Source organism: Papio anubis, chromosome 12, assembly GCF_008728515.1.
Source record: "Papio anubis isolate 15944 chromosome 12, Panubis1.0, whole genome shotgun sequence".
NCBI lineage: Eukaryota > Metazoa > Chordata > Mammalia > Primates > Cercopithecidae > Papio > Papio anubis.
The window spans coordinates 22,427,090-22,451,329 of NC_044987.1; the positions used below are offsets into that span (position 1 = coordinate 22,427,090).

At 41.2% G+C, this 24,240-nt stretch overlaps 1 protein-coding gene across 6 annotated transcripts in view; it reads right to left on the reverse strand.

Annotated features, from left to right (window-relative positions):
• DIXDC1 (DIX domain containing 1) overlaps positions 1–24,240 on the reverse strand; it is a 98,238-nt gene that overhangs the window by 5,645 nt on the left and 68,353 nt on the right. For all 6 annotated transcript variants that reach the window (XM_009187258.3, XM_003910692.5, XM_009187262.4 and 3 more), the window contains 3 exons: positions 23,939–24,100; positions 23,349–23,415; positions 152–257 (listed from right to left, as the gene is read on the reverse strand). In XM_009187258.3, coding sequence (XP_009185522.1) covers positions 152–257; positions 23,349–23,415; positions 23,939–24,100 — 335 coding nt within the window. The remainder of the gene's footprint in view (positions 1–151; positions 258–23,348; positions 23,416–23,938; positions 24,101–24,240) is intronic.

Sequence of the window (24,240 nt, forward strand, 5' to 3'; positions counted from 1 at the left end):
GAATCTCTGTCTCTCTGGCTCATCTCACTATAGTGAGATCTAACTATACTGCTTCTCAGACACCTTCCAGCTGCTCATATGGGCAGTAATTAATGAGGTTCTGCCTTCCTTTCCTTCCTTACAGTGAAGTATAATGATCCCAGAATCTCACCTCTTTGGTATATTGACCATGAAGGGCGTAAGTGACCGGTCAGTGAAATAGAGCACTTTAGTACAGGTGCTGCTGACAGTTGGAGAGCTCTGTGAGTGAGGCAACTCTACAATGAGAAAGAGACTCTGGTTAGAACATTCATTTGCTCCAAACCACCCATCTGCAGTTATTCAAAATGTTCCGGGAGAACAAAGCTGCCTGAGGTCACAGCCCACAGCTCTCACACCCTTGCCAAACACCATGTCCATATGCTATGATTGCCTAGGACCACGAGCACGACTTGCTTCAGACATGGACGCTATCACGAGGACTGATCATTCCTCACTCATAGTAGGGGAACAGCAACTGATAAAACAGGTGTCATTGCTAAAGATCAAAAAAGGACAGAGAAGCATGGCAAGATTTCAGCCAGGGAGGGCAGACACACAGCAGAAGCTGTAGACTCTGCTAATATTTAGGTTTTGGGGGTTCGTAGTAGAGAATACTCATGTAACTCACAGAAAGAAAAGTCGATAGGAACAAGAACCACAGAAGCAAAGCAACCTTAGAAACTCAGATCCCAGAGGGCTCATGCTCCCAGTCTAAGAGGTACAGAACCTTAGCAACTTAAGATTTATAGTGTTGATGCCATAGTCTTTAACACAGGTTTCTTGATACACTTTTTTTTTTTTTTTTAAAGACAGGGTCTCGCCAGGTGCAGTAACTCACGCCTGTATTTTCCAACACTTTGGGAGGCCGACGCGGGTGGATCACGAGGTCAGGAGTTCAAGAACAGCCTGGCCAACATGGTGAAACCCCGTCTCTACTAAAAATACAAAAGTTAGCTGGGCGTGGTGGCGCACGCCTGTAATCCCAGTTACTTGGGAGGGTGAGGCAGAGAACTGCTTGAACCCGGGAGGTGGAGGTTGCAGTGAGCCGAGATGGCGACACTGCACTCCAGCCTGGGTGATAGAGCGACACTCCGTCCCCCCAGCAAAAAAAAAAAAAAAAAGACAGAGTCTCGCTCTATCGCCCAGGCTAGAGTGCAGTGGCACAATCTCAGCTCGCTGCAACCTCCACCTCCCGGGTTTAAGTCATTCTTGTGCCTCAGCCTCCCGAGTAGCTGGGATAACAGGTGTGTGCCACCACGCCCAGCTAATTTTTGTATTTTTAGTAGAGACAAGGTTTTGCCATGTTGGCCAGGCTGGTCTTGAACTCCCTGCCTCAAGTAATCCACCCACCTTGGCCTCCCAAACTATTGGGATTACGGGCATGGGCCACTGCACCTGGACTGTCTCTATCTTTTAAAAAGGTACTTTTGGAAAAGTATGAGTCCTTGTAATTATGACTTTCATAGGAGAAATGACAAATCAGAAACTTTTATCAAAAACTAATAACTAAACTGTTACTAAAATATCTCCTGCTATTCCACCTATACTGATCTTCCTCTTAACTTATTCTAGGTAGTCAGATTTGCAGCCACAGAACAGTAGTTCTGGGAGGGGGTTTAAAATAAGGAGTATGAAGAATGAATTAATAGAAGGGAAAAAGACAAAGGAACTTCACCTCTTTGTACAGAAATGGCATTCAGTCTGTTTTCAGAGTTTTTCTTCAAAGAATGCCAATTGGCCAGGTGCGGTGGCTCACGCCTGTAATCCTAGCACTTTGGGAGGTCAAAGTGGGCGGACTGCCTGAGCTCAGGAGTTCAAGACCAGCCTGGGCAACACGGTGAAACCCCGTCTCTACTAAAATATAAAAAATTAGCCAGGCGTGATGGCGTGCGCCTGTAGTTCCAGCTACTTGGGAGACTGAGGCAGGAGAATCGCTTGAACCTGGGAGGCAGAGATTGCAGTGAGCCGAGATTGAGCCACTGCACTCAAGCCTTGGTGACAAAGTGAAACTCTGTCTCCAAAAAAAAAAGAATGCCAATTATTGTAACCTACATGCCATAATTCTCCTTTGCCCCAGCATCTAGCACAGTGCCCAGCACACAGTGGTTGTTGAATAAATAAAATATTCACTTTTAACATTAAAGCTATATATTTAATTTATTCATTCATTCAGCAAACATTTATTGAGTACCTACTGTGTGTTCGATTTGAGAATATAAAAATCAACTATATGTGGTCTCCAACCTCCAAGAGTTTATCATTTAGTATGGATGATAAATACAATTACAAATAATTACAATACACTAAAATGAGATTTCTACAAGCTGTATTGGAAGACTGAAGATGACCAGGTTAATTCCTCCTGGAACAGGTCAGGAAGGGCCCATGGTTGGAGAGTCCTTTTTAAAAGCGCCTTTTAGAAATCATAAGATATAGAAGTTGAAAAGAGTATTCCAAGAAGAGGGAAGGACAGGTGCAGAAGCATGAAATGGGATCATATATTTATAAAACTGTAGGTGAATTACTAAGGCTGGAGCATAATGAATACATCGGGAAGTTGTGAGGTAATTAAGTAGGCAGAGGCCAGATCACAAAAGACTGTGACAGGGTAAGAGTTCAGGATGTTAGTCTTAAGCTATGGAAAGTTAGTAAAAGGTAGTGATATGATTAGACAGGCATTTTAGAAAAGTTGATCTCGCGGCAAAGTATGGATTGGATGGGCCAAACTGGAAACCAGAAATCCTGTGTGGTAGTTTAGGTGTTTTCCCCCCGACACCTCATGTTGAAAGTTGATCCCCAATGTTGGAGGTGGGGCCTAATGGCAAGTGTTTGGGTCATGGAGGCAGATTCCTCAAGACTAGATTAATGCCCTCCCTGGGAAGGAGGAATGAGTACTTACCCATTAGTTCCCACAAAACTGCTTGTTAAAAACAGCCTGGCACCTCCCTCCACTCTCTTGCTTCCTCTCTCCATGTAATCTCAGCACATGCCAACTCCCATTTGCCTTCTGCCGTGAGTGGAAGAGGATTGAGGCTTTCACCAGATGCCCACCTTCCAGCCAGCAGAATTGTGAGCCAAACAAACCTCTTTTCCTCCTAAGTTACCTAGCCTCAGGTATTCCTTTATGGCAACACTCAACTGACTAAGACATCCTGTTAAGAGGCAATGAAAACAATCTGACACATGATGATAGGAAGGATGTAGCCCTGGAGCCGGAGTAGGGATGGATTTGAAAGACCTTTAGAAAGTCAAAGTCTTAGTACTAGGGACATAGTTGAACACAGGGTGTATAAAAGGGAAAAGTAAACAATGACTGAGATTTACAACCTGGGAAGACAGATACATGGTAATACCATTACCTAAGACAGGGGAACACAAGCTGAATTATGTCATCTCATTATTCATTTTATTTTTTTTTTATTTTTTATTTTTTGAGATGGAGTCTCGCTCTGTCGCCCAGGCTGGAGTGCAGGGGCCGGATCTCGGCTCACTGCAAGCTCCGCCTCCCGGCTTCACGCCATTCTCCTGCCTCAGCCTCCCGAGTAGCTGGGACTACAGGTGCCCGCCACCTCACCCGGCTAGTTTTTTGTATTTTTTAGTAGAGATAGGGTTTCACCGTGTTAGCCAGGATGGTCTCGATCTCCTGACCTCGTGATCCACCCGTCTCGGCCTCCCAAAGTGCTGGGATTACAGGCTTGAGCCACCGCGCCCGGCCTCATTATTCATTTTAAATGTTTATTGGGTGCCTTATTATGTATCAAGTATTAGAGATACACAAATAAATTAGATATAATCCCCACCCTTAAGGAGCTCAAAAGTCTAGTGGAGTGAGATAGCAAAACAGTTACAATACAATAAAATAAATATGAAAATAATATTGCCATGGACTGAATTGTGTTCCACCACCAAATTCATATGTTGAAGCCCTTATCTGCTATTTGACTGTATTGGAGATAGGGCCTTTAAGGAGGTAATTAAGATTACATGAGGTCCTACGGGTGGAGCCCTGATCCAACAGAACTAGTGTCCTTATAAGAGATACCAAAGCTTTCTCTCCCCCACGTGAGGACACAGAGAGAAGGTGGCCTTCTACAAGCCAGGCAGGGAGCCCTCACCAAAACCTGGCCATGCTGGCAACCTGATCTTGTACTTCTAGCCTCCAGAACTGTAAGAAAATTAATTTATGTTGTTTAAGAGAGTTTAAGGTATTTTGCAATGGCAGCCCAAGCTGACTAATACAAATGTTATGTACACATTTGGGGAGAATTTCAAAGAAAGAGTAATCATGATGTCAAATGCTACACAGGGGTCTAATAGGCAAAGACTCGTTTGGTAAATATATCATTGATGATACTAGTGAAAAGTTGATTCAGATGACTAATAAAGAAGAATGAGTTGGACTGCATAGACTTTTCAAGTAAAAAAGCAAAATAAGAGTAATGAGGGAGAACTTGTCTCACCCAACATAAAGCCATATGACAAAATGATAGTTATTACAGTATTATGGCATTACTATAAAAAACATGTACAAAAAAACTAGACGATAAATGGCTGAGAAACATATCCTTGTGTGCGTCTACAAATTTAATACATGATTTTGAAAAGTACCACAAAACAGGTGATTAATAGTTATAGCTTATAAGTTTACATTTATTATCCATTTAGAGTTGATTTTTGCCTATGGTATGAGGTATAGGTCAAACTTGCTTAAAAAAATAGATCTTTAAGAAAAGCCTATCCCTTTACCATTCAATTGTCTTTGCACTATTGTAGAAAATCAACTGGTAAATGTGTGTCTATTTTTAACTCTATGCTGTTCCACTCATCTATTTATCTACCAATTCACCAATACTACACTGTCTTGATTACCCTAACTTTACAGTTAGTTTTGATATCAGACAGTATGGTCCACCAACTGCATTGTTCATCTTTTTTCACCATTTGGGTTGGGAGGGCAGTTAATTCTAGTCCCCTTATTCTTTCCTATAAATTTTAGAATTGGCTTGTTTTTATCTACAGAAGCCTGGTAGGATTTTCATTGGAACTGCATTGAAGCTATAGATCATTTGGGGAAGAACAGGCCATCATAACAATGTTGAGTACTCCAATCCATAAACATAGTATACCTCTCTGTTTATTTAAATCTTTATTTCATCCTTGTTTTATAGTTCTCAGTATAGTCATTGCACATATTTTATGAAGTTTATACCTAAGATTTTCATGAGGGTTTTTCTTTTTTCTTTTTTATTATACTTTAAGTTCTAGGGTGCATGTGCACAACGTGCAGGTTTGTTACACAGGTATACATGTGCCATGTTGGTTTGCTGCACCCATCAACTCGTCATTTACATTAGGTATTTCTCCTAATGTTATCCCTCCCTGAGTTCCCCACCCCATGACAGGCCCCAGTGTGTGATGTTCCCTGCCCTGAGTCCAAGTATTCTCATTGTTCAAATTCCCACCTATGAGTGAGGACATGCAGTGTTTGGTTTTCAGTCCTTGTGATAGTTTGCTGATAATGATGATTTCCAGTTTCATCCATGTCCCTGCAAAGGACATGAACTCATCCTTTTTTATGGCTGTGAAGTATTCCATTGTGTATATGTGCCACATTTTCTTAATCCAGTCTATCACTGATGGACATTTGGGTTGGTTCCAAGTCTTTGCAATTGTGAATAGTGCTGCAATAAACATGTGTGTGCATGTGTCTTTATAGTAGCATGATTTATAATCCTTTGGGTATATATCCAGTAATGGGATTGCTGGGTCAAATGGTATTTCTAGTCTAGATCCTTGAGGAATCGCCACACTGTCTTCCACAATGGTTGAACTAATTTACACTTCCACCAACAGTGTAAAAGCATTCCTATTTCTCCACATCCTCTCCAGCATCTGTGGTCTCCTGACTTTTTAATGATCGCCATTCTAACTGGTGTGAGATAGTATCTCGTTGTGGTTTTGATTTGCATTTCTCTGATGACCAGGGATGATGAGCTTTTTTTCATATGTTTGTGGACTGCAGAAATGTCTTCTTTTGAGAAGTGTCTATTCATATCCTTTGCCCACTCTGATGGGGTTGCTTTTTTCTTGTAAATTTGTTTAAGTTCTTTGTAGATTCTGGGTATTAGCCTTTTGTCAGATGGGCAGATTGCAAAAATTTTCTCCCATTCTGCAGGTTGCCTGTTCACTCTGATGGTAGTTTCTTTTGCTGTGCAGAAGCTCTTTCGTTTAATTAGATCCCATTTGTCTATTTTGGCTTTTGTTGCCATTGCTTTTGCGGTTTTAGTCATGAAGTCCTTGCCCATGCCTATGTCCTGAATAGTATTGCCTAGGTTTTCTTCTAGGGTTTTTATGGTTTTAGGTCTAACATTTAAGTCTTTAATGCATCTTGAATTAATTTTTGGATAAGGTGTAAGGAAGGGATCCAGTTTCAGCTTTCTACATATGACTAGCCAGTTTTCCAAGCACCATTTATTAAATAGGGAATCCTTTCCCCATTTCTTGTTTTTGTCAGGTTTGTCAAAGATCAGATGGTTGTAGATGTGTGGTGTTATTTGAGGCCTCTGTTCTGATTCATTGGTCTATATAGCTATTTTAGTACCAGTACCATGCTGTTTTGGTTACTGTAGCCTTGTAGTATAGTTTGAAGTCAGGTAGCATGATGCCTGCAGCTTTGTTCCTTTGCTTAGGATTGCCTTGGCAATGAAGGCTCTTTTTGGTTCCATATGAACTTTAAAGTAGTTTTTTCCAATTCTGTGAAGAAAGACATTGGTAGCTTGATGGGAATGGCATTGAATCTATAAATTACCTTGGGCAGTGTGGCCATTTTCATGATATTTATTTTTCCTATCCATGAGCATGGAATGTTCTTCCATTTGTTTGTGTCCTCTTTTATTTCCTTGAGCAGTGGGGTTTGTAGTTCCCCATGAAGAGGTCCTTCACATCCCTCGTAAGTTGGATTCTTAGGTATTTTATTCTCTTTGTAGCAATTGTGAATGGGAGTCCACTCATGATTTGGCTGTTTGTTATTGGTGTATAGGAATGCTTGTGATTTTTGCACATTGACTTTGTATTCTGAGACTTTGCGGAGATTCTGGAGATTCTGGGCTGAGATGATGGGGTTTTCTAAATATACTATCATGTCATCTGCAAACATAGACAATTTGACTTCTTCTTTTCCAAATTGAATACCCTTTATTTCTTTCTCTTGCCTGATTGCCCTGGCCAGAACTTCCAATACTGTTGAAAAGGAGTGGTGAGAGAGGGCATCCCTGTCTTGTGCCAGTTTTCAAAGGAAATGCTTCCAGTTTTTGCCCATTCAATATGATATTGGCTGTGGGTTTGTAAAACTAGTTCTTATTATTTTGAGATACATTCCATCAATACCTAGTTTATTGAGAGATTTTAGCATGAAGGGCTGTTGAATTCTGTTGAAGGCCTTTTCTGCATCTATTGAGATAATCATGTAGTTTTTGTCTTTGGTTCTGTTTATGTGATGCATTACATTTATTGATTTGAGTATGTTGAACCAGCCTTGCATCCCAGGGATGAAGCCGACTTGATCATGGTGGATAAACTTTTTGATGTGCTGCTGGATTCGGTTTGCCAGTATTTTATTGAAGATTTTCGCATTGATGTTCATCGGGATATTGGCCTAAAATTCTCTTTTTTTGTTGTGCCTCTGCCAGGTTTTGGTATCAGGATGATGTTGGCTTCATAAAATGAGTTAGGGAGGAGTCCCTCCTTTTCTGTTGATTGGAATAGTTTCAGAAGGAATGCTACCAGCTCCTCTTGGTACCTTTGGTAGAATTCAGCTGTAAATCCATCTGGTCCTGGACATCTTTTAGTTGGTAGGCTATTAATTATTGCTTCAATTTCAGAGCCAGTTACTGGCCTATTCAGAGATTCAACTTCTTCCTGGTTTAGTCTTGGGAGGGTGTATGTGTCCAGGAATTTGTCCATTTCTTCTAGATTTTCTAGTTTATTTGGTGGAGGTGTTTATAGTATTCTCTGATGGTAGTTTGTATTTCTGTGGGATCGGTGGTGATATCCCCTTTATCATTTCTTATTGCATCGATTTGATGCCTCTTTCTTTTCTTCTTTATTAGTCTTGCTAGCCGTCTATCAGTTCTGTTGATCCTTTCAAAAAACCAACTCCTGGATTCATTGATTTTTTGAAGTTTTTTTTGTGTCTCCATCTTCTTCAGTTCTGCTCTGATCTTAGTTATTTCTTGCCTTCTGTTAGCGTTTGAATTTCTTTGCTCTTGCTTTTCTAGTTCTTTTAATTGTGATGGTAAGGTGTCAATTTTATATCTTTCCTGCTTTCTCTTGTGGGCATTTAGTGCTACAAATTTCCCTCTACACACTGCTTTAAATGTGTCTCAGATATTCTGGTATGTTGTGTCTTTGTTCTCATTGGTTTCAAAGAATATCTTTATTTCTGCCTTCATTTCATTATGTACCCAGTAATCATTGAGGAGCAGGGTGTTCAGTTTCCATGTAGTTGTGCACTTTTGAGTGAGTTTCTTAATTCTGAGTTCTAATTTGATTGCACTGTGGTCTGAGAGACAGTTTGTTGTGATTTCTGTTTTTTACATTTGCTGAGGAGTGCTTTACTTCCAACTATGTGGTCAATTTTAGAATAAGTGTGATGTGGTGCTAAGAAGAATGTATATTCTGTTGATTTGGGGTGGAGAGTTCTGTAGATGTGTATTAGGTCTGTTTGGTGCAGAGCTGAGTTCAAGTCCTGGATATCCTTGTTAACCTTCTGTCCATTGATCTGTCTAATGTTGACAGTGTGGTGTTAAAGTCTCCCATTATTATTGTATGGGAGTCTAAGTCTCTTTGTAAGTCTCTAAGGACTTGCTTTGTGAATATTGGTGCTCCTGTATTGGGTGCATATATATTTAGGATAGTTAGCTCTTCTTGTTGAATTGATCCCTTTACTATTATGTAATGGCCTTGTGTCTTTTGATCTTTGTTGGTTTAAAGTCTGTTTTATCAGAGACTAGGATTTCAGCCGCCCCCCCCCCCCTCCTTTTTTTTTCTTTGCATTTCCTTGGTAGATCTTGTTCCATCCCTTTATTTTGAGCCTATGTGTGTCTCTGCACGTGAGATGGGTCTCCTAAGTACAGCACACTGATGGGTTTGACTCTATCCAATTTGCCAGTCTATCACTTTTAATTGGGGCATTTAGCCCATTTACATTTAAGGTTAACATTGTTATATGTGAATTTGATCCTGTCATCATGATGTTAGCTGGTTATTTTGCCCATTAATTGATGCAGTTTCTTCATAGCATCGATGGTCTTGACAATTTGGCATGTTTTTGCAGTGGCTGGTACCGGTTGTTCTTTTCTATGTTTAGTGCTTCCCTCAGGAGCTCTTATAAGGCAGTCCTGGTGGTGACAAAATCTCTTAGCATTTGCTTGTCCATAAAGGATTTTATTTCTCCTTCACTTATGAAGCTTAGTTTGGCTGGATATGAAATTCTGGGTTGAAAATTTTTTTAAGAATGTTGAATATTGGCTCCCACTCTCTTCTGGCTTGTAGAGTTTCTGCCGAGAGATCCGCTGTTAGTCTGTTTCCCTTTGTGGGTAACCTGACCTTTCTCTCTGGCTGCCCTTAACATTTTTTCCTCCATTTCCACCTTGGTGAATCTGACAATTATGTGTCTTGGGTTGCTCTTCTTGAAGAGTATCTTTGTGGTGTTCTCTCTATTTCCTGAATTTGAATGTTGGCCTGCCTTGCTAGGTTGGGGAAATTCTCCTGGATAATATCCTGAAGAGTGTTTTCCAACTTGGTTCCATTCTCCCTGTCACTTTCAGGTACACCAATCAAACGAAGATTTGGTCTTTTCACATAGTCCCATATTTCTTGGAGGCTTTGTTTGTTTCTTTTTACTCTTCTTTCTCTAAACTTCTCTTCTCACTTTATTTCATTAATTTGATCTTCAATCCCCGATACCCTTTCTTCCACTTGATCGCATTGGCTATTGAAGCTTGTGCATGTGTCACGAAGTTCTTGTGCCATGGTTTTCAGTTCCATCAGGTCATTTAAGGTCTTCCCTACACTGTTTATTCTAGTTAGCCACTCATCTCATCTTCTTTTAAGGTTTTTAGCTTCCTTGCGATGGGTTTGAACATCCTCCTTTAGCTCGGAGAAGTTTGTTATTACCAGCCTTCTGAAGCCTACTTCTGTCAACTCGTCAAAGTCATTCTCCGTCCAACTTTGTTCTGTTGCTGGCAAGGAGCTGTGATCCTTTAGAGGAGAAGAGGTGCTCTGGTTTTTAGAATTTTCAGCTTTTCTGCTCTGGTTTCTCCCCGTCTTTGTGGTTTTATCTACCTTTGGTCTTTGATGTTGGTGACCTACAGATGGGGTTTTGGTGTGGATGTCCTTTTTGTTGATGTTGATGCTATTCCTTTCTGTTAATTAGTTTTCCTTCCAACAGTCAGGTCCCTCAGCTGCAGGTCTGTTGGAGTTTGCTGGAGGTCCACTCCAGACCCTGTTTGCCTGGGTATCACCAGTGGAGGCTGCAGAATACCAAATATTGCAGAACAGCAAATATTGCTGCCTGATCTTTCCTCTGTAAGCTTTGTCCCAGAGGGGCACTTGCCTGTATGAGGTGTAAGTCGTCCTCTACTGGGAGGTATCTCCCAGTTAGGCTACATGGGGGTCAGGGACCCACTTGAGGAGTCTGTCCGTTCTCAGAGCTCAAACACTGTGCTGATAGAACCACTGCTCTCTTTGGAGCTGTCAGACAGGGACGTTTAAGTCTGCAGAAGTTTCTGCTGTCTTTTGTTCAGCTATGCCCTGCCCCCAATGGTGGGGTCTACAGAGGCAGCAGGCCTGGCTGAGCTGTGGTGGGCTCCGCCTAGTTCGAGCTTCCAGGCAGCTTTGTTTACCTACTCAAGCCTCAGCAATGGCGGACGCCCCTCCCACTGCCAGGTTGTTGCCTCACAGTGTGATCTCAGATTGCTGTGCTAGCAGTGAGCAAGCCTTCGTGTGTGTGGGACCCCCCAAGCCAGGCACTGGACAGTATCTCTTGGTCTGCATTTGCTAAGACCAGGAAATGGAAATGCACAGTATCTGGGGGAGGAGTGTCCCATTTTTCCCAGGTACAGTCTGTCAGGGATTCCCTTGGCTAGGAAAGGGAAATCTCCCAAAGCCTTGCACTTCCTGGGTGAGGTGATGTCCCGCCCTGCTTTGGCTCGCCTTCCATGGACTGCACCCACTGTCCAATGAGATGAACCAGGTACCTCAGTTGGAAATGCAGAAATCACTTGTCTTCTGCGTCGATCCCGCTGGGAGCTGCAGACCGGAGCTGTTCCTATTTGGCTATCTTGGAACCCGTCCCAGGTTTTTCTTTTTCTAAGAGATGGGGTCTTGCTATGTTGGCCAGGTTGGTTTTGAACACCTGGCCTCAAGTGATCCTCCCACCTTGGCCTCCCAAAGTGCTGGGATTACAGGCTTGAGCCACCACACCCAGCCCTCATGGGGGAATCTTTGGTGTTACTATAAGTGATTCTTTTACAATTTTTTCCATTTCCAAATATTCATTGCTAGTATATACAAGTAGTTTTTTTTTTTAGTTGACCTTGTGTCCTGTGACTTTGCTAAACTCCCTTCTTAGATATAATAGCTTTATTATAGATTCTTTGGGATTTTCCTCTTAGACAATCATGTCATCTACAACACAGGCCATGCTAAAGTTACTTCTTAGACACAGTAACTTTATTATAGTTTCTTTGGGATTTTCTATATAGACAATCATGTTATCTATAAACAGAGGCTGTTTTGTGCCTTCCTTTCCAATCTCTATGCCTTTTCTTTCTTTTCCTTGCATCTGTGTTCATTAGAGATACTGGTTTTGGTGTCAGGGTAAAATAAAATGTACTGGGAAGTATTCCATCCTCTTCTACTTTCTAGAAGGATTTACGTAGAATTAGTATTATTTATTCCTGAAGTGCACCCATCTGGTCCTGGAGTTTTCTTCAATGGAGGATTTTAAACTAAAAATTAAATTTCTTTAATAACTATAAAACTAGGTTATCTATTTTCTTTTAAGTTTTGGTAGTTTGTATCTTTTAAGGAATTTATCCATTTTGTCAAAGTTGTTAAATTTATGAATAAAAAGTTTTTTCTAATACTCCTTTATTGTGGTTTTAATATTTACAACATCTATAGTAATGTTGCCTCTTTCAATTCTTCTTTTTTTTTTTTTTGAGACAGTCTCACTCTGTTGCCCAGGCTAGAGTACAGTGGTGTAATCTTGGCTCACTGCGACTTCTGCCTCCTCGTTTCCTGGGTTCAAGTGATTCTCCTGCCTCAGCCTCCCGAGTAGCTGAGATTACAGGCACCTGCCACCATGCATGGCTGGTGTTTGTATTTTTAGTAGAGATGGGGTTTCGACATGTTGGCCAGGCTGGTCTCGAACTCCTCACCTCAAGTGATCCACCCGCCTCGGCCTCCCGAGTGCTGGGATTACAAGCGTGAACCACTGTGCCCTGCCTGTTTCACTTCTAATATTGGTATCTTCTATCTTCTTTTTATCTTGGTCAGTTTGTCTGTAGATTTATCAACTTTATTAAACTTTCCAAATAACCAAATTTTGGGTTGATTTTTTTTCCTATTTTCTAGTTTCAGTGTATTTTATTTCCAGTCTCATATTTATCCCTTCTTTTTGCTTGCTTTGAATTTAGTTTGCTTTTCTTTATCATGTTTCTTAAGGTAGCTTAAATTATTGAGTTCATTAATTGAAAACTCTTCTCATGTATAAAGAGTACTTAATGCTATGAATTTCCTTCTAAGCACTGTTTTTGTCACATCTCAGAAATTTTTATTGTGTTTTCATTTTCTATTCAATTCGAAATATTTTGTAATTTCCTTAATGAATTCCTCTTTGACCCAAAGGATACTTAGAAATATGTTGTTCAATTTCCAAATATTTGGGGATTTTTCCAGATATTTTTCTGTTGACCTCTGTCTGAATTCCATAAACAACACTGCGTAAATTCAATTCTAACAACTTTGTTTTGTTTTATGGCCAGAATGTGGCCTATCTTGGTAAATGTTTCAAATGCACTTGAAACATTTAGAGTATTCTCTAAATGTCAATTAGAAAGAGCTGGTTGGTAGTGCTGTCCAGGTGGTTTTTGTTTTTTGTTTTGTTTGTTTGTTTGTTTTTGAGATGGAGTCTTACCCTGACACCCAGGCTGGAGTGCAGTGGCACGATCTTGGCTCACTGCAACCTCTGCCTCCTGGGTTCGAGTGATTCTCCTGCCTCAACCTCCCAAGTAGCTGGGGTTACAGGCACCTGCCACCATGCCCAGCTAATTTTTATATTTTTAATAGAGACAGAGGTTTCACCATGTTGGCCAGGCTGGTCTCAAACTCCTGACCTAAAGTAATCTGCCCACCTTAGCCTCCCAAAGTGCTGGGATTACAGTCGTGAGCTACCGTGCCTGGCCCAGGTTTTCCATATTCTTATTGATGTTCTGTACACTACTTCTACTGATTACTGCAAAAGAAATATTAAAGCCTCCAAACCATGATGGCCAGGCTGGTCTCGAACTCCTGACCTCAAGTAATCTGCCCGCCCTGGCCTCCCAAAGTGCTGGGATTACGTCATGAGCCACCGCGCCCGGCCCAGGTTTTCTATCTTCTTATTGATGTTCTGTACAGTACTTCTACTGATTACGCAAAAGAAAGATTAAAGCCTCCAATTGTAACTAGGTTGATTTATTTCTCCTTTCAGTTTTTGTTTCATGTATTTTTTGAGGGGGAGAGGAGGGAGGACAGTGTCTCATTCTGTCACCCAGTTGCCCAAGCTGGAGTGCAGCCTCCAACTCCCAGACTCAAGTGATCCTCCTGCCTCAGCCTCCCAAGTAGCTAGGACTTCAGGCATATGCCACCACACCTAGCTAATTAAAAAAAAATTTTTTTTTGTAGAGTCAGAGTCTCACCATGTTGCCCAGACTTGTCTCAAACTTCTGGGCACAAGTGATCCTCCTGCCTCAGCCTCCCAAAATGCATGGGATTACAATGAGCCACAGTGCCTGGCCTGCTTCATGTATTTCAAAGCTGTCATTGGGTATACACACATTTAGGATTATTATGTCTTCTTGGTGAATTGACCTTTTTATCATTAGGTATCATTTTTATACCTGGAAATATTCCTTGTTCTCAAGTATACTTTATCAGATACTAATATAACCACACTTCCTTTTGATTAGTGTTTCCATGGTATAGCTTTATCCATCTTTTTACTTTTAAATCCATTTATATCATTATATTTATAGTGGGTTTCCTATAAACAGTAGCTGGTTGAGTCTTCCTCACCTGTATGTGCATGTTATCAACATTTTCACTACAGCCTTTAACATATGAATCATAAATTCCTTGTCTGCTGGTTTTGACATCCTTGTCACATTTGAGTTTGGTTCTGTTGACTGCTTTTGCTCTTCACAGTGGCTTCGTTTTTCTTGTGGGTGCCTCATAATTTCTTACTGAATGCCAGACATATGTTAAGACAGGAGAGACAGAAGTAAAAATATCTGTTTAGAAATGGGCACACTGTTTGTTCTTCCAGGCCATTAGTGGGGACAGTTGAGTTAATTTGGTCAGAAGCTGAGCTGGGATTGAGATTTTTGTTAAGGTTACCTTCAGTGCACCACCATTTTCCAAGTCTTCTAGAGTTAGGTTTAGGGACAGCTGGTTGTTGGAGAGTTGTTCCTCGATGTTCCTTCCCCTCCCTCAGCTGTAGGCTTTCCTCATGTGCCTGTGCCTGGGTCAGCCTCTGTATGCTGTTTCCTGCCTCAGAAGCAGTCCACTGCTGCTAATTAAACAGTGCTTGCCCCTGTGGTGGTGGGAGATGAGCAGTGCTTCTCTGTTGTCCTCATGCAGCCCCAGTTTTTAAGTGGGGTTTTCTCAGTGATCCTGTCCCTTCCTCAGTGGCAGGCGACCTCTTATAATCGGAGTCCAAGATAGTTTCCTGCCCCTCTGCCAAGGTAGTGTTCCTTTTCCTTTCCATCGCCACTAGGTGTAATGGGTCTTCACCTTTGCCTACAGCAGGGACGGAGGGGTCAACAGGATTTGCTTCCCTTCCACAGTGGCTCAAGGCTTTGCTCCATAAGCGAGAATGGTCCACATGTGGCTTCATGCCTTTCCTGCAGTGGCAGCTGCCCCCTTGCTCCATGAAGGAGGGAGGGAGGGTTTTTTTAGACTCTAGTCCCATGACCAACCTTTTTTAACCAAAAGCATATTTTATTAATTTTTAAATTGATACATATTAGTTATACGTATTTTTAGATTATATACATATATATGTGGGGGATTTTTGGTTTTTTTTTGAGATGGAGTCTCACTCTGTCACCCAGGCTGGAGTGCAGTGGCCCGATCTCAGCTCACTGCTAGCTCCACCTCCCGGGTTAACGCCATTCTCCTGCCTCAGCCTCCCAAGTAGCTGGGACTGCAGGCGCCTGCCACCGTGCCTGGCTAATTTTTTTGTATTTTTAGTAGAGACGGGGTTTCACCGTGTTAGCCAGGATGGTCTTGATCTCCTGACCTTGTGATCCGCCCACCTCGGCCTCCCAAAGTGCTAGGATTACAGGTGTGAGCCACCGCGCCCAGCATATATATATATTTTTAAGATGGGGTTTTGTTATGTTGCCCAGGCTGGTCTCAAATCCCTGGACACAAATAATACTCCCACATCAGCCTCCCAAGTAGCTGAGGTTACAGGCGAAAGCCCACCATGCCTGGCTCGTGTTATTTTGATACGTGCATACAATGTGCAATGATCAAGTCAGAGTAACTGGGATATCTATCACCTCAAACATTTATCTTTTCTCCTTTTTTTTTGAGACAGAGTTTCACTCTTGTTGCCCAGGCTGGAGTGCAATGGCGCAATCTCGGCTCACCACAACCTCAACCTCCTGGGTTCGAGCGATTCTCCTGCCTCAGCCTCCTGAATAGCTGGATTACAGGCATGTGCCACCACACCTGGCTAATTTTTGTATTTTTAGTAGAGACAGGGTTTCTCCATGTTGGTCAGGCTGGTCTCGAACTCCCAACCTCAGGTGATCCACCTGCCTTGGCCTCCCAACGTACTGGGATTACAGGTGTGAGCCACCGCACCTGGCCTACATTTATCTTTTCTTTATATTAAAACATCCCAATTCTTCTAGCTCTTTTATTTTTTTATTTTTCCTTTTTGAGACAGTCTCACTCTGTCGCCCAGGCTGGAGTGCAGTGGTGCGATCTCAGCTCACTGCAACCTCTGCTTCCTGGGTTCAAGCGATTCTTGTGTCTCAAGTGGCTGGGATTACAGGTGCTTGCCACCACACCTGCTAATTTTTGTATTTTTAGTAGAGATAAGGTTTCACCTGCCTCAGCCTCCCAAAGTGCTGGGATTACAGGTATGAGCCACCACGCCCAGCCTAGCTATTTCAAACTATACAATAAATTATAGCTATAGTCACCCTACTTTCCTATCAAACACTAGATCTCACTCCTTTTATCTAACTGTATTTTTGTATCCATTAACCAACCTCTCTGTCACCCTCCCCAAGCCTTCCCAGGTTCTGGTTACCACCAATCTACTTTCTATCTCCATGAGATACATTTTTTTTTTTAGCTCCCACATACTAGTAGAGAACATGTGGTATTTGTCTTTCTGTGCCTGGCTTATTTCACTTCACATAATAAGATCTAGCTCCATCCATGTTGCTGCAAAAGAAAGGATTTTATGCTTTGTTATAGCAGAATAATAATATTCCTTTGCATATATATATATATATACACACACACACACATTTTTTTTTCTTTATCCACTCATCTGTTGATGGTCACTTCGATGAATTCTATATCTTAGCTATTGTGTTTTTGTTTATTTGGTGTTTTGTTTTGTTTTTGAGACAGGATCTCACTCTGGAGTGCAGTGGCACAAACCATAGCTCACCACAGCTTTTATCTCCCAGGCTAAAGCTGTCCTTCCACTGCAGCCTCCTGAGTAGCCGGGACTACAAGCATGTGCCACCATGCCCAGCTAATTTTATTTTTAGTAGAGACAAGGTCTTGCTACGTTGCCCAGGCTGATCTCAAATTCCTGAGCTCAAGCTATCTTCCTGCCTCAGCCTCCCAAAGTGCTGGGATTACAGGCATGAGCCACTGTGACCGGCCTTGGCTATTGGAAATAGTGCTGCAATAAACATGGGAACACAGATACCTCTTTGATATACTGATTTCCTTTCTTTTGGATATATACCCAGCAGTGGAATTGCTGGCTCATATGGTAGCTCTTTTTGTTTTTTTTTTTTTTTTTTTTTGAGGAATGTCCACACTGTTTTCTATTGTAACTGTACTCATTTACATGCCCACCAATGGTGTATAATATTCATTCCCCTTTCTCTGCATCCTTGCTAGCATCCTTTTTTTTTTCACATGCCCGCTGTGTCAAATGTCTTTTTGATAAAAGGCATTTTAACTGGAGTGAGATGATATCTCACTGTCACAACCAATCTTTTCATAAGCACCTGGTAGTCATGAAAAAGTATCTGCAAGTGGGTGCAAATTCCTCTTGTGTCTGTGGCTCCCAAGGTTCCTATACTGTCTTCTCAGCCTTTAGCAAATAATTAAAAATCTCAGGCCGGGTGCAGTGGCTCACCCCTGTAATCCCAACACTTTGGGAGGCCGAAGCGGGCAGATCACCTGATGTCAGGAGTTCAAGACCAGTCTGGCCAACATGGTGAAAACTCATCTCTACCAAAAATACAAAAATTAGCCAGGTGTAGTGGTGGGCACCTGTAATCCCAGCTACTTGGGAGGCTGAGGCAGGAGAATCGCTTGAACCTGGGAGGCAGAGGTTGCAGTGAGCCAAGATTGTGTCATTGCACTCCAGCCTGGGCAACAAGAGCAAGACTCTGTCTCAAAAAAAAAAAAAAAAAAATCTCAGCTGAATTCTTATCTGTTGTATAGTGGCCCCATCTTCCTCCCAGGCTGTACCACAAGTGAGCCAGTACTTTCATCCTATTTCTCCTTGTAGGCACCTGTTTCTTTTTCAGGTTAGTTGATTACACTATGATTTCATCTCTCTGATGGGTTCAAGAAAGTTACGATTTTTCAGATTCTCCAACTTTTTCTTGTTTCAGTAGAAGCAAGGCTCTTTCTGGCTTTCTACATCCTAGGTAGAAGGGAGAACTGCTATTTTTTACAAAACCTCACTTTTTAAATATTGTAGTAAAATTCACCATTTTAACCATTTTAAGGTGTGCAATTCAATGGCATTTAGTACATTTAAAATGATGTGCAAACAACCACCATTATCCAGTTCCAGAACACTGTCATCATCCCAAAAGAAAATCTGTATGCACTGAGTGGTTATTAGCTATTCCTCCCTTGCTCCTGACCCTGGAATCTGGCTAACCCACTCTACTTTCTGTCTCTATGGCTTTGCCTTTTCTGGACATTTTATATAAATGAACTTATAAAATATGTGCCCTTTTGTGTCTGGCATCTTCCACTTCGCATAATGTTTTCCAGGTTCATTCACGTTGTAGCATGAATCAGTGCTTCATTCCTCTTTATAGGTGAATAATACTCCACTGTATGCATATATTAGAATTGGTCTATCCATTCATCAGTTGATGGACATCTGAGGTGTTTCTACTTTTTGAATATTGTGAATATGACTGCTAGGCACATAGACGTACACGTTTTTTTGAACTCCTGTTTTCAATTCTTTTGGGTCATATGGTAACTCCATGTTTAACTTTTTGAGGAAGTGCCAAACTGTCTTCCATAGCAGCTGCACCATTTACATCCCCAGAGCAATGTAGGACAGCTCCAACTTCTCCACATTCTCACCGACACTTATTATTCTCCATTTTTGACACCATTTAGTAGGTGTAAAGTGGTGTCTCACTGTGGTTTTGATGTGCATTCCCCTAATGACTAATGATTTTGGGCATCTTTTCATGGGTTTATTGGCCATTTGTTTGTTTGTTTGTTTTTTTAGACAGTATCTCGCTCTAGTGCCATGCTGGAGTGCAGTGGCACAATCTCAGCTCACTACAACATCAAACTCCCAGGTTCAAGCAGTTCTCCTGCCTCACCCACCGAGTAGCTAGGACTACAGGTGCACACCACCACACCCAGCTAATTTTTGTATTTTTAGTAGAGATGAGGTTTCACCACATTGGCCAGGGTGGTCTCTATCTCCTGACCTCATGATCTGCCCACCTCGGCCTCCCAAAGTGCTGAAGTTACAGGTGTGAGCCACCACACCTGGCCAGCCATTTCTTTATATTCTTTGGAGAAATGTCTATTCAAGTATTTTGCCTGTTTTCTCTTGGGTTGTTTGTCCTTTTGCTGTTGAGTTGTAAGAGTTTTTTATATATTCTGGATCCTAGATCCTTATCAAACAATATGATTTGCAAATATTTTCTCCTATTCTGTAGGTTGTCTGCTTACTTTCTCGATAGAGTTCTTTTATACAAAAAAGTTTTTAATTTTGATGAAGTCCAATTTTATCTTTTATCTATTTATTTATTTTATTTTATTATTATTATTTTTGAGACAAAGTCTCCCTCTGTAGCCCAGGCTGGAGTGCACTGGTGCAATCTCAGCTAGCTGCAACCTCTGCCTCCCAGGTTCAAGTGATTCTCTTGCCTCAGCCTCCCGAGTAGCTGGGATTACAGGTGCCCACTACCACACCCACCTAATTTTTGTATTTTTAGCAGAGATGGGGTTTCACCATGTTGGCCAGGCTGGTCTCAAACTCCCAATCTCAGGTGATATACCCACCTTGGCCTCCCAAAGTGGTGGAATTACAGGCATAAGGCACTGTGCCCAGGCCAGTTTTATCTTTTTCCTTTTGTTGCTCATGCTTTTGATATCCTATCTAAGAATCCACTGCCAAATCCAAGGTCATGAATATTTTCCTCTATGTTTTCTTCTAAGAACTTTATAGCTTTAAGCTCTTATATTGAAGTCATTGATCTATAGTCTGAGTTAACTTTTGTATATGGTGTGAAGTAAGGGGTCCCATTTCATGGAAATATCCAGTTGTCCCTAGCACCATTGGTTGAAAAGAACATTCTGTGGTTATATGGGTTTTTATATGAACTCTCAATTTGATTTCACTAATCTATTGTTTTACTTTAAATCTGAAATAATTATTGTTTTCCCTTAAGAGTAAACGGCAAGAAAGGAAGTGGGTTCAGAAAGTACATTACTCTTTCAGGAAATTTAATTATGTTGAAAAGGAAAGAGAAAGGGCACAGCCAGAGGGGAATGAGAAGCATTTGCCTTGCATCTCTCATATGCTCCACAGTACACTAGATGATTTCATTTCATTTCATGCTCAAATTCTTCAATATTACTTTGGTTCCATAAAAAAGGAAACTAAGATTCAATGACATTAACATTTTGCCCATGGTCACACACTGTGCTGAATGGCAGAGCCAAAACTGTACCCTACATCTGTTTGATTGTATATTCTGTATTTTTCCCTCTCTATTATTTTGTGTCCAGTTTTGGACATGACTTTACAGTGCCTTGGGACCTACAGAGAGAGAGATCTAGTTTACATTTAAAAATATAGTACTAGGCTGGGCGCAGTGGCTCATGCCTGTAATCCCAGCACTTTGGGAGGCCAGGGTGGGTGGATTGCCTGAGCTCAGGAGTTCAAGACCAGCCTGGGCAACACAGTGAAACCCTGTCCCTACTAAAATACAAAAAATTAGCCGGGTGTCGTGGCACACGCCTGTAATCCCAGACACTCGGGAGGCTGAGGCAGGAGAATCGCTTGAACCCGGGAGGCAGAGCTTGCAGTGAGTTGAGATCATACCACTGCACTCCAGCCTGGGCAACAGAACAAGACTCTGTCTCAAAATGAATAAAAAAAAAAAAAAAAAAAAAGTACTGAAGCTCAGAAAAGAACTGAGATTTGAGATAAAACATAAAAATAATCGGCACACAAGTGTAGTTAAAGCCAGGGAGTGGAAGAGATCACTTGATGCCAAAGACAATATGAAAAGGCTTAGGTTTAGGCTTCAATTGGATGGAATCCCAGGACATGTCAACATTCAAGAATTAGAGCAGAATAAAATGAGATTCAGGAAGGACTAGAAGGAAAACTCAGTATTGACTTCACTACCTGCCAGTGGCAAATCGAACTTGTTCATCTCTATATCTCCAGCATCTAACGTTGATGGTGAATAATGGATGCTCAGTAAATATGTTAGATAAATATCTGAATGACACTGAAACTGAAGAAGAAGAAAGTTTCCAGGAGACTTTTAGAGAATAGTCAATGCTTTTGAAAAGACAAAGATAAGGTTTAAAAAGTAACCACTTGATTAGGCAACAAAAAAGTCAACAGTGACCCAACCAGAAGAACACTAAGCAGAGTAACAGATAAAAGACTGTAGTGGGTTGAGTAGTGAACAGGAAGTGAGGAAGAAAAGAGAGCACGTATAGACCATTCTTTTAAGAATTTTGATGTAGAGGAATAAGAGAAATAAGTCAGTAGCTAGAGAGCTGGCCAGAGTTAACAAGTTTTTGTATTTTCAGATAAGAGACATTTCAGCTTGTTTGTGAATACAGATATCACTGGAAGCATTAGATTAACAACTTAGTTTTCAAGCAGCTGTAGATTTATTTGTAATATTTTTAAATACTATATATGCGCAAAGTAATTTTTCTAGGGGGGAGTTTATTATACTTAAAAAAGAAATTTCTAAGTATACCTATTTATATTGGCAGTTTACACTAATCTGAAGAAATCAATGAATACAATAATAATAAAAATCCTCTCCAAACAATAGAAATGACTATTTTGTAACACTGTTAGAAAAGGAAACTGGAACTAATTCTGGTAATAAAATAATTCATTGCCAACATGGCGAAACCCCATCTCTACTAAAAATACAAAAATTAGCCAGGTGTGGTGGTGCACGTCTGTAATCCCAGCTACTGGGGAGCCTGAGGCAGGAGAATCACTTGAACCCGGGAGGCAGAGGTTGCAGTGAACAGAGATCGCACCACTGCACTCCAGCCTGGGCAACAAGAGCGAAACTCCATCCCCCGCCGCTAAAAAAGAAAAAAATTGTTTCATTCCCAGCATAGATACCTCATCCAAGAGGAAAAGATATCTGGGATCAGAGGTTTGAAATGCTATTTTATTTACTCTACAAAAAAATTTTACATTTCATATTTTTGCAAGTATTTTCAGTATTTTAATTTAGGTTTCTTAATGTGCTTTTAAAAATTTATATGTAACATACAAAACTGTTTCTAGTCAGCTTTTTACTATTTGGTTTTTATAAATTATTGTTTAGACACCTTTCGATTAGGCTTGATTAAAAAATAAGAAAATGTGAACATTACTAAGCCACAAAAGGCAAAATATAAACTAAAATAGGAATTACCAGGCAGGGTAGCTTTCCAACAAGTTTGAACAAATGGGAAAAAATATAGAGTGGGCATGGAGCAGGTTAAAATACACTTTCTAGCCATGGCCACTAGATGGTGCAAACATTTTGCAGGACTTAAACTAAATGCCTTAAGCACTCAAAGTTTTTTGTTTTGTTTTGTTTTGTTTTGTTTTGTTTTGTTTTGTTTGAGATGGAGTCTCTGTCGCCCAGGCTGGAGTGCAATGGCGCAATCTTGGCTCACTGCAACCTCTGTCTCCTGGGTTCAAGTGATTCTCTTGCCTCAGCCTCCTGAGTAGCTGAGATTACAGGCGTGTGCCACCACACCTGGCTAATTTTTGTATTTTTAGTAGAGATGGGGTTTCACCATGTTGGCCAGGCTGATCTTGAACTCCTGACCTCAGGTGATCCGCCCGCCTCAGCCTCCTAGAGTGCTGGGATTACAGGCGTGAGCCACCGCACCCAGCCTCAGTGCTCAAAGTTTTAAGAGTATCTCCAAATAAATTAAATGCCTTGCTTCAAGGAAGAAGTGGAAATTTTTTTTGTGCTATCTGGGAGTGTAGGAAAATTTATGTATGTATGTGTATTTGTTGTTTTATATTTTGCTTTTTCAGCATAAATGTTTTGAGCTTGTATGTTCTTCAAAGATATTTTAGCCTCTCTGAGTCAACAGCATCCTGCCTGCACGTGGCTAAATGGCACTGGGGGTGAGGATGGCATATGTCTTCATGGTCTTAGAACTAACTCAATTCCAGTATTTCTACAGAAACAAAATAGTATAAAAGTGAAGTACTACAAGAAAAATTACATCCCCAAAATATTGGTAGTATGAAAAATACTAAATTCCTGGTCTAATATGCTAGGAGTCCCTACTGAGCAAAAATGGGTACTTACTTGAATTAGGGGGCCAGGACTCCCGGTATTCACTACCTACTTGAGTTCTGGGTGACTTGACCCGAACCTGCGGAGCCACACAAAAATCACAAGAGTTATGATCAATGGGAGAATTTAACCAAGAAATTTAAATCATAAAAGTGTGCTTAAAATACTACATATTTTTCTACCACCTCTTCCACAACATATAAAATCGAATATATTTATCCTAACAATAAACAATAATAATATATATGAAAGGCTTTCTGGTTTCCAATGTATTTTCCATATATTTTCTCATCCAATGCCAAGCTCATTCACGGGTAGGTGGGAGGGGAAGAAGCAGTAAAGGGAGACCCTGTGGGGTCAAGAGCCACAATCCTTACACAGCTACAGTTGCTGGGAGCCAGTGTGACCATGAACTCCTTCTCTGGATTGTCATACCGTAATGAATAGTCAGTTCCGCTGAGAGAAAAACTAATAGAGAAAAACAACTCTAACCTTTAACAGGGTCTTGTATCTCTTCACACTGCCTTCATCTCAATTAACATTCTTAAAACCCGGCTTTCTCAGGAGCTTGCCTAAGAGAGACACCACAGCAAGAAGGTTACCTTTCTTTCTTGTTTCTTCTGCGTCTCCATAACGTGCAGGCGCTCCATGAGGCTGGAGATGCCCTGCTCCAAGCTGTCAATGGTGTGGTGCTGAGGATCGTGCCCACTGAAGCTGTTGCGCAGGCTTCGGAGAGCATCTCGAACAAGCTGCAGGTCGCTGGTCTGTGGGCAAAAATAAGGTGCTGCTGGCATGGCCCGGTGCCACATCCCAACCGCTGGGCTGAAGTTTCCAGAAGAGATTTCTTTTTCCCCCACAGAAGCAGGCCTATGGTTTCTCCACTAATTCTTAATTTTGTATAGCA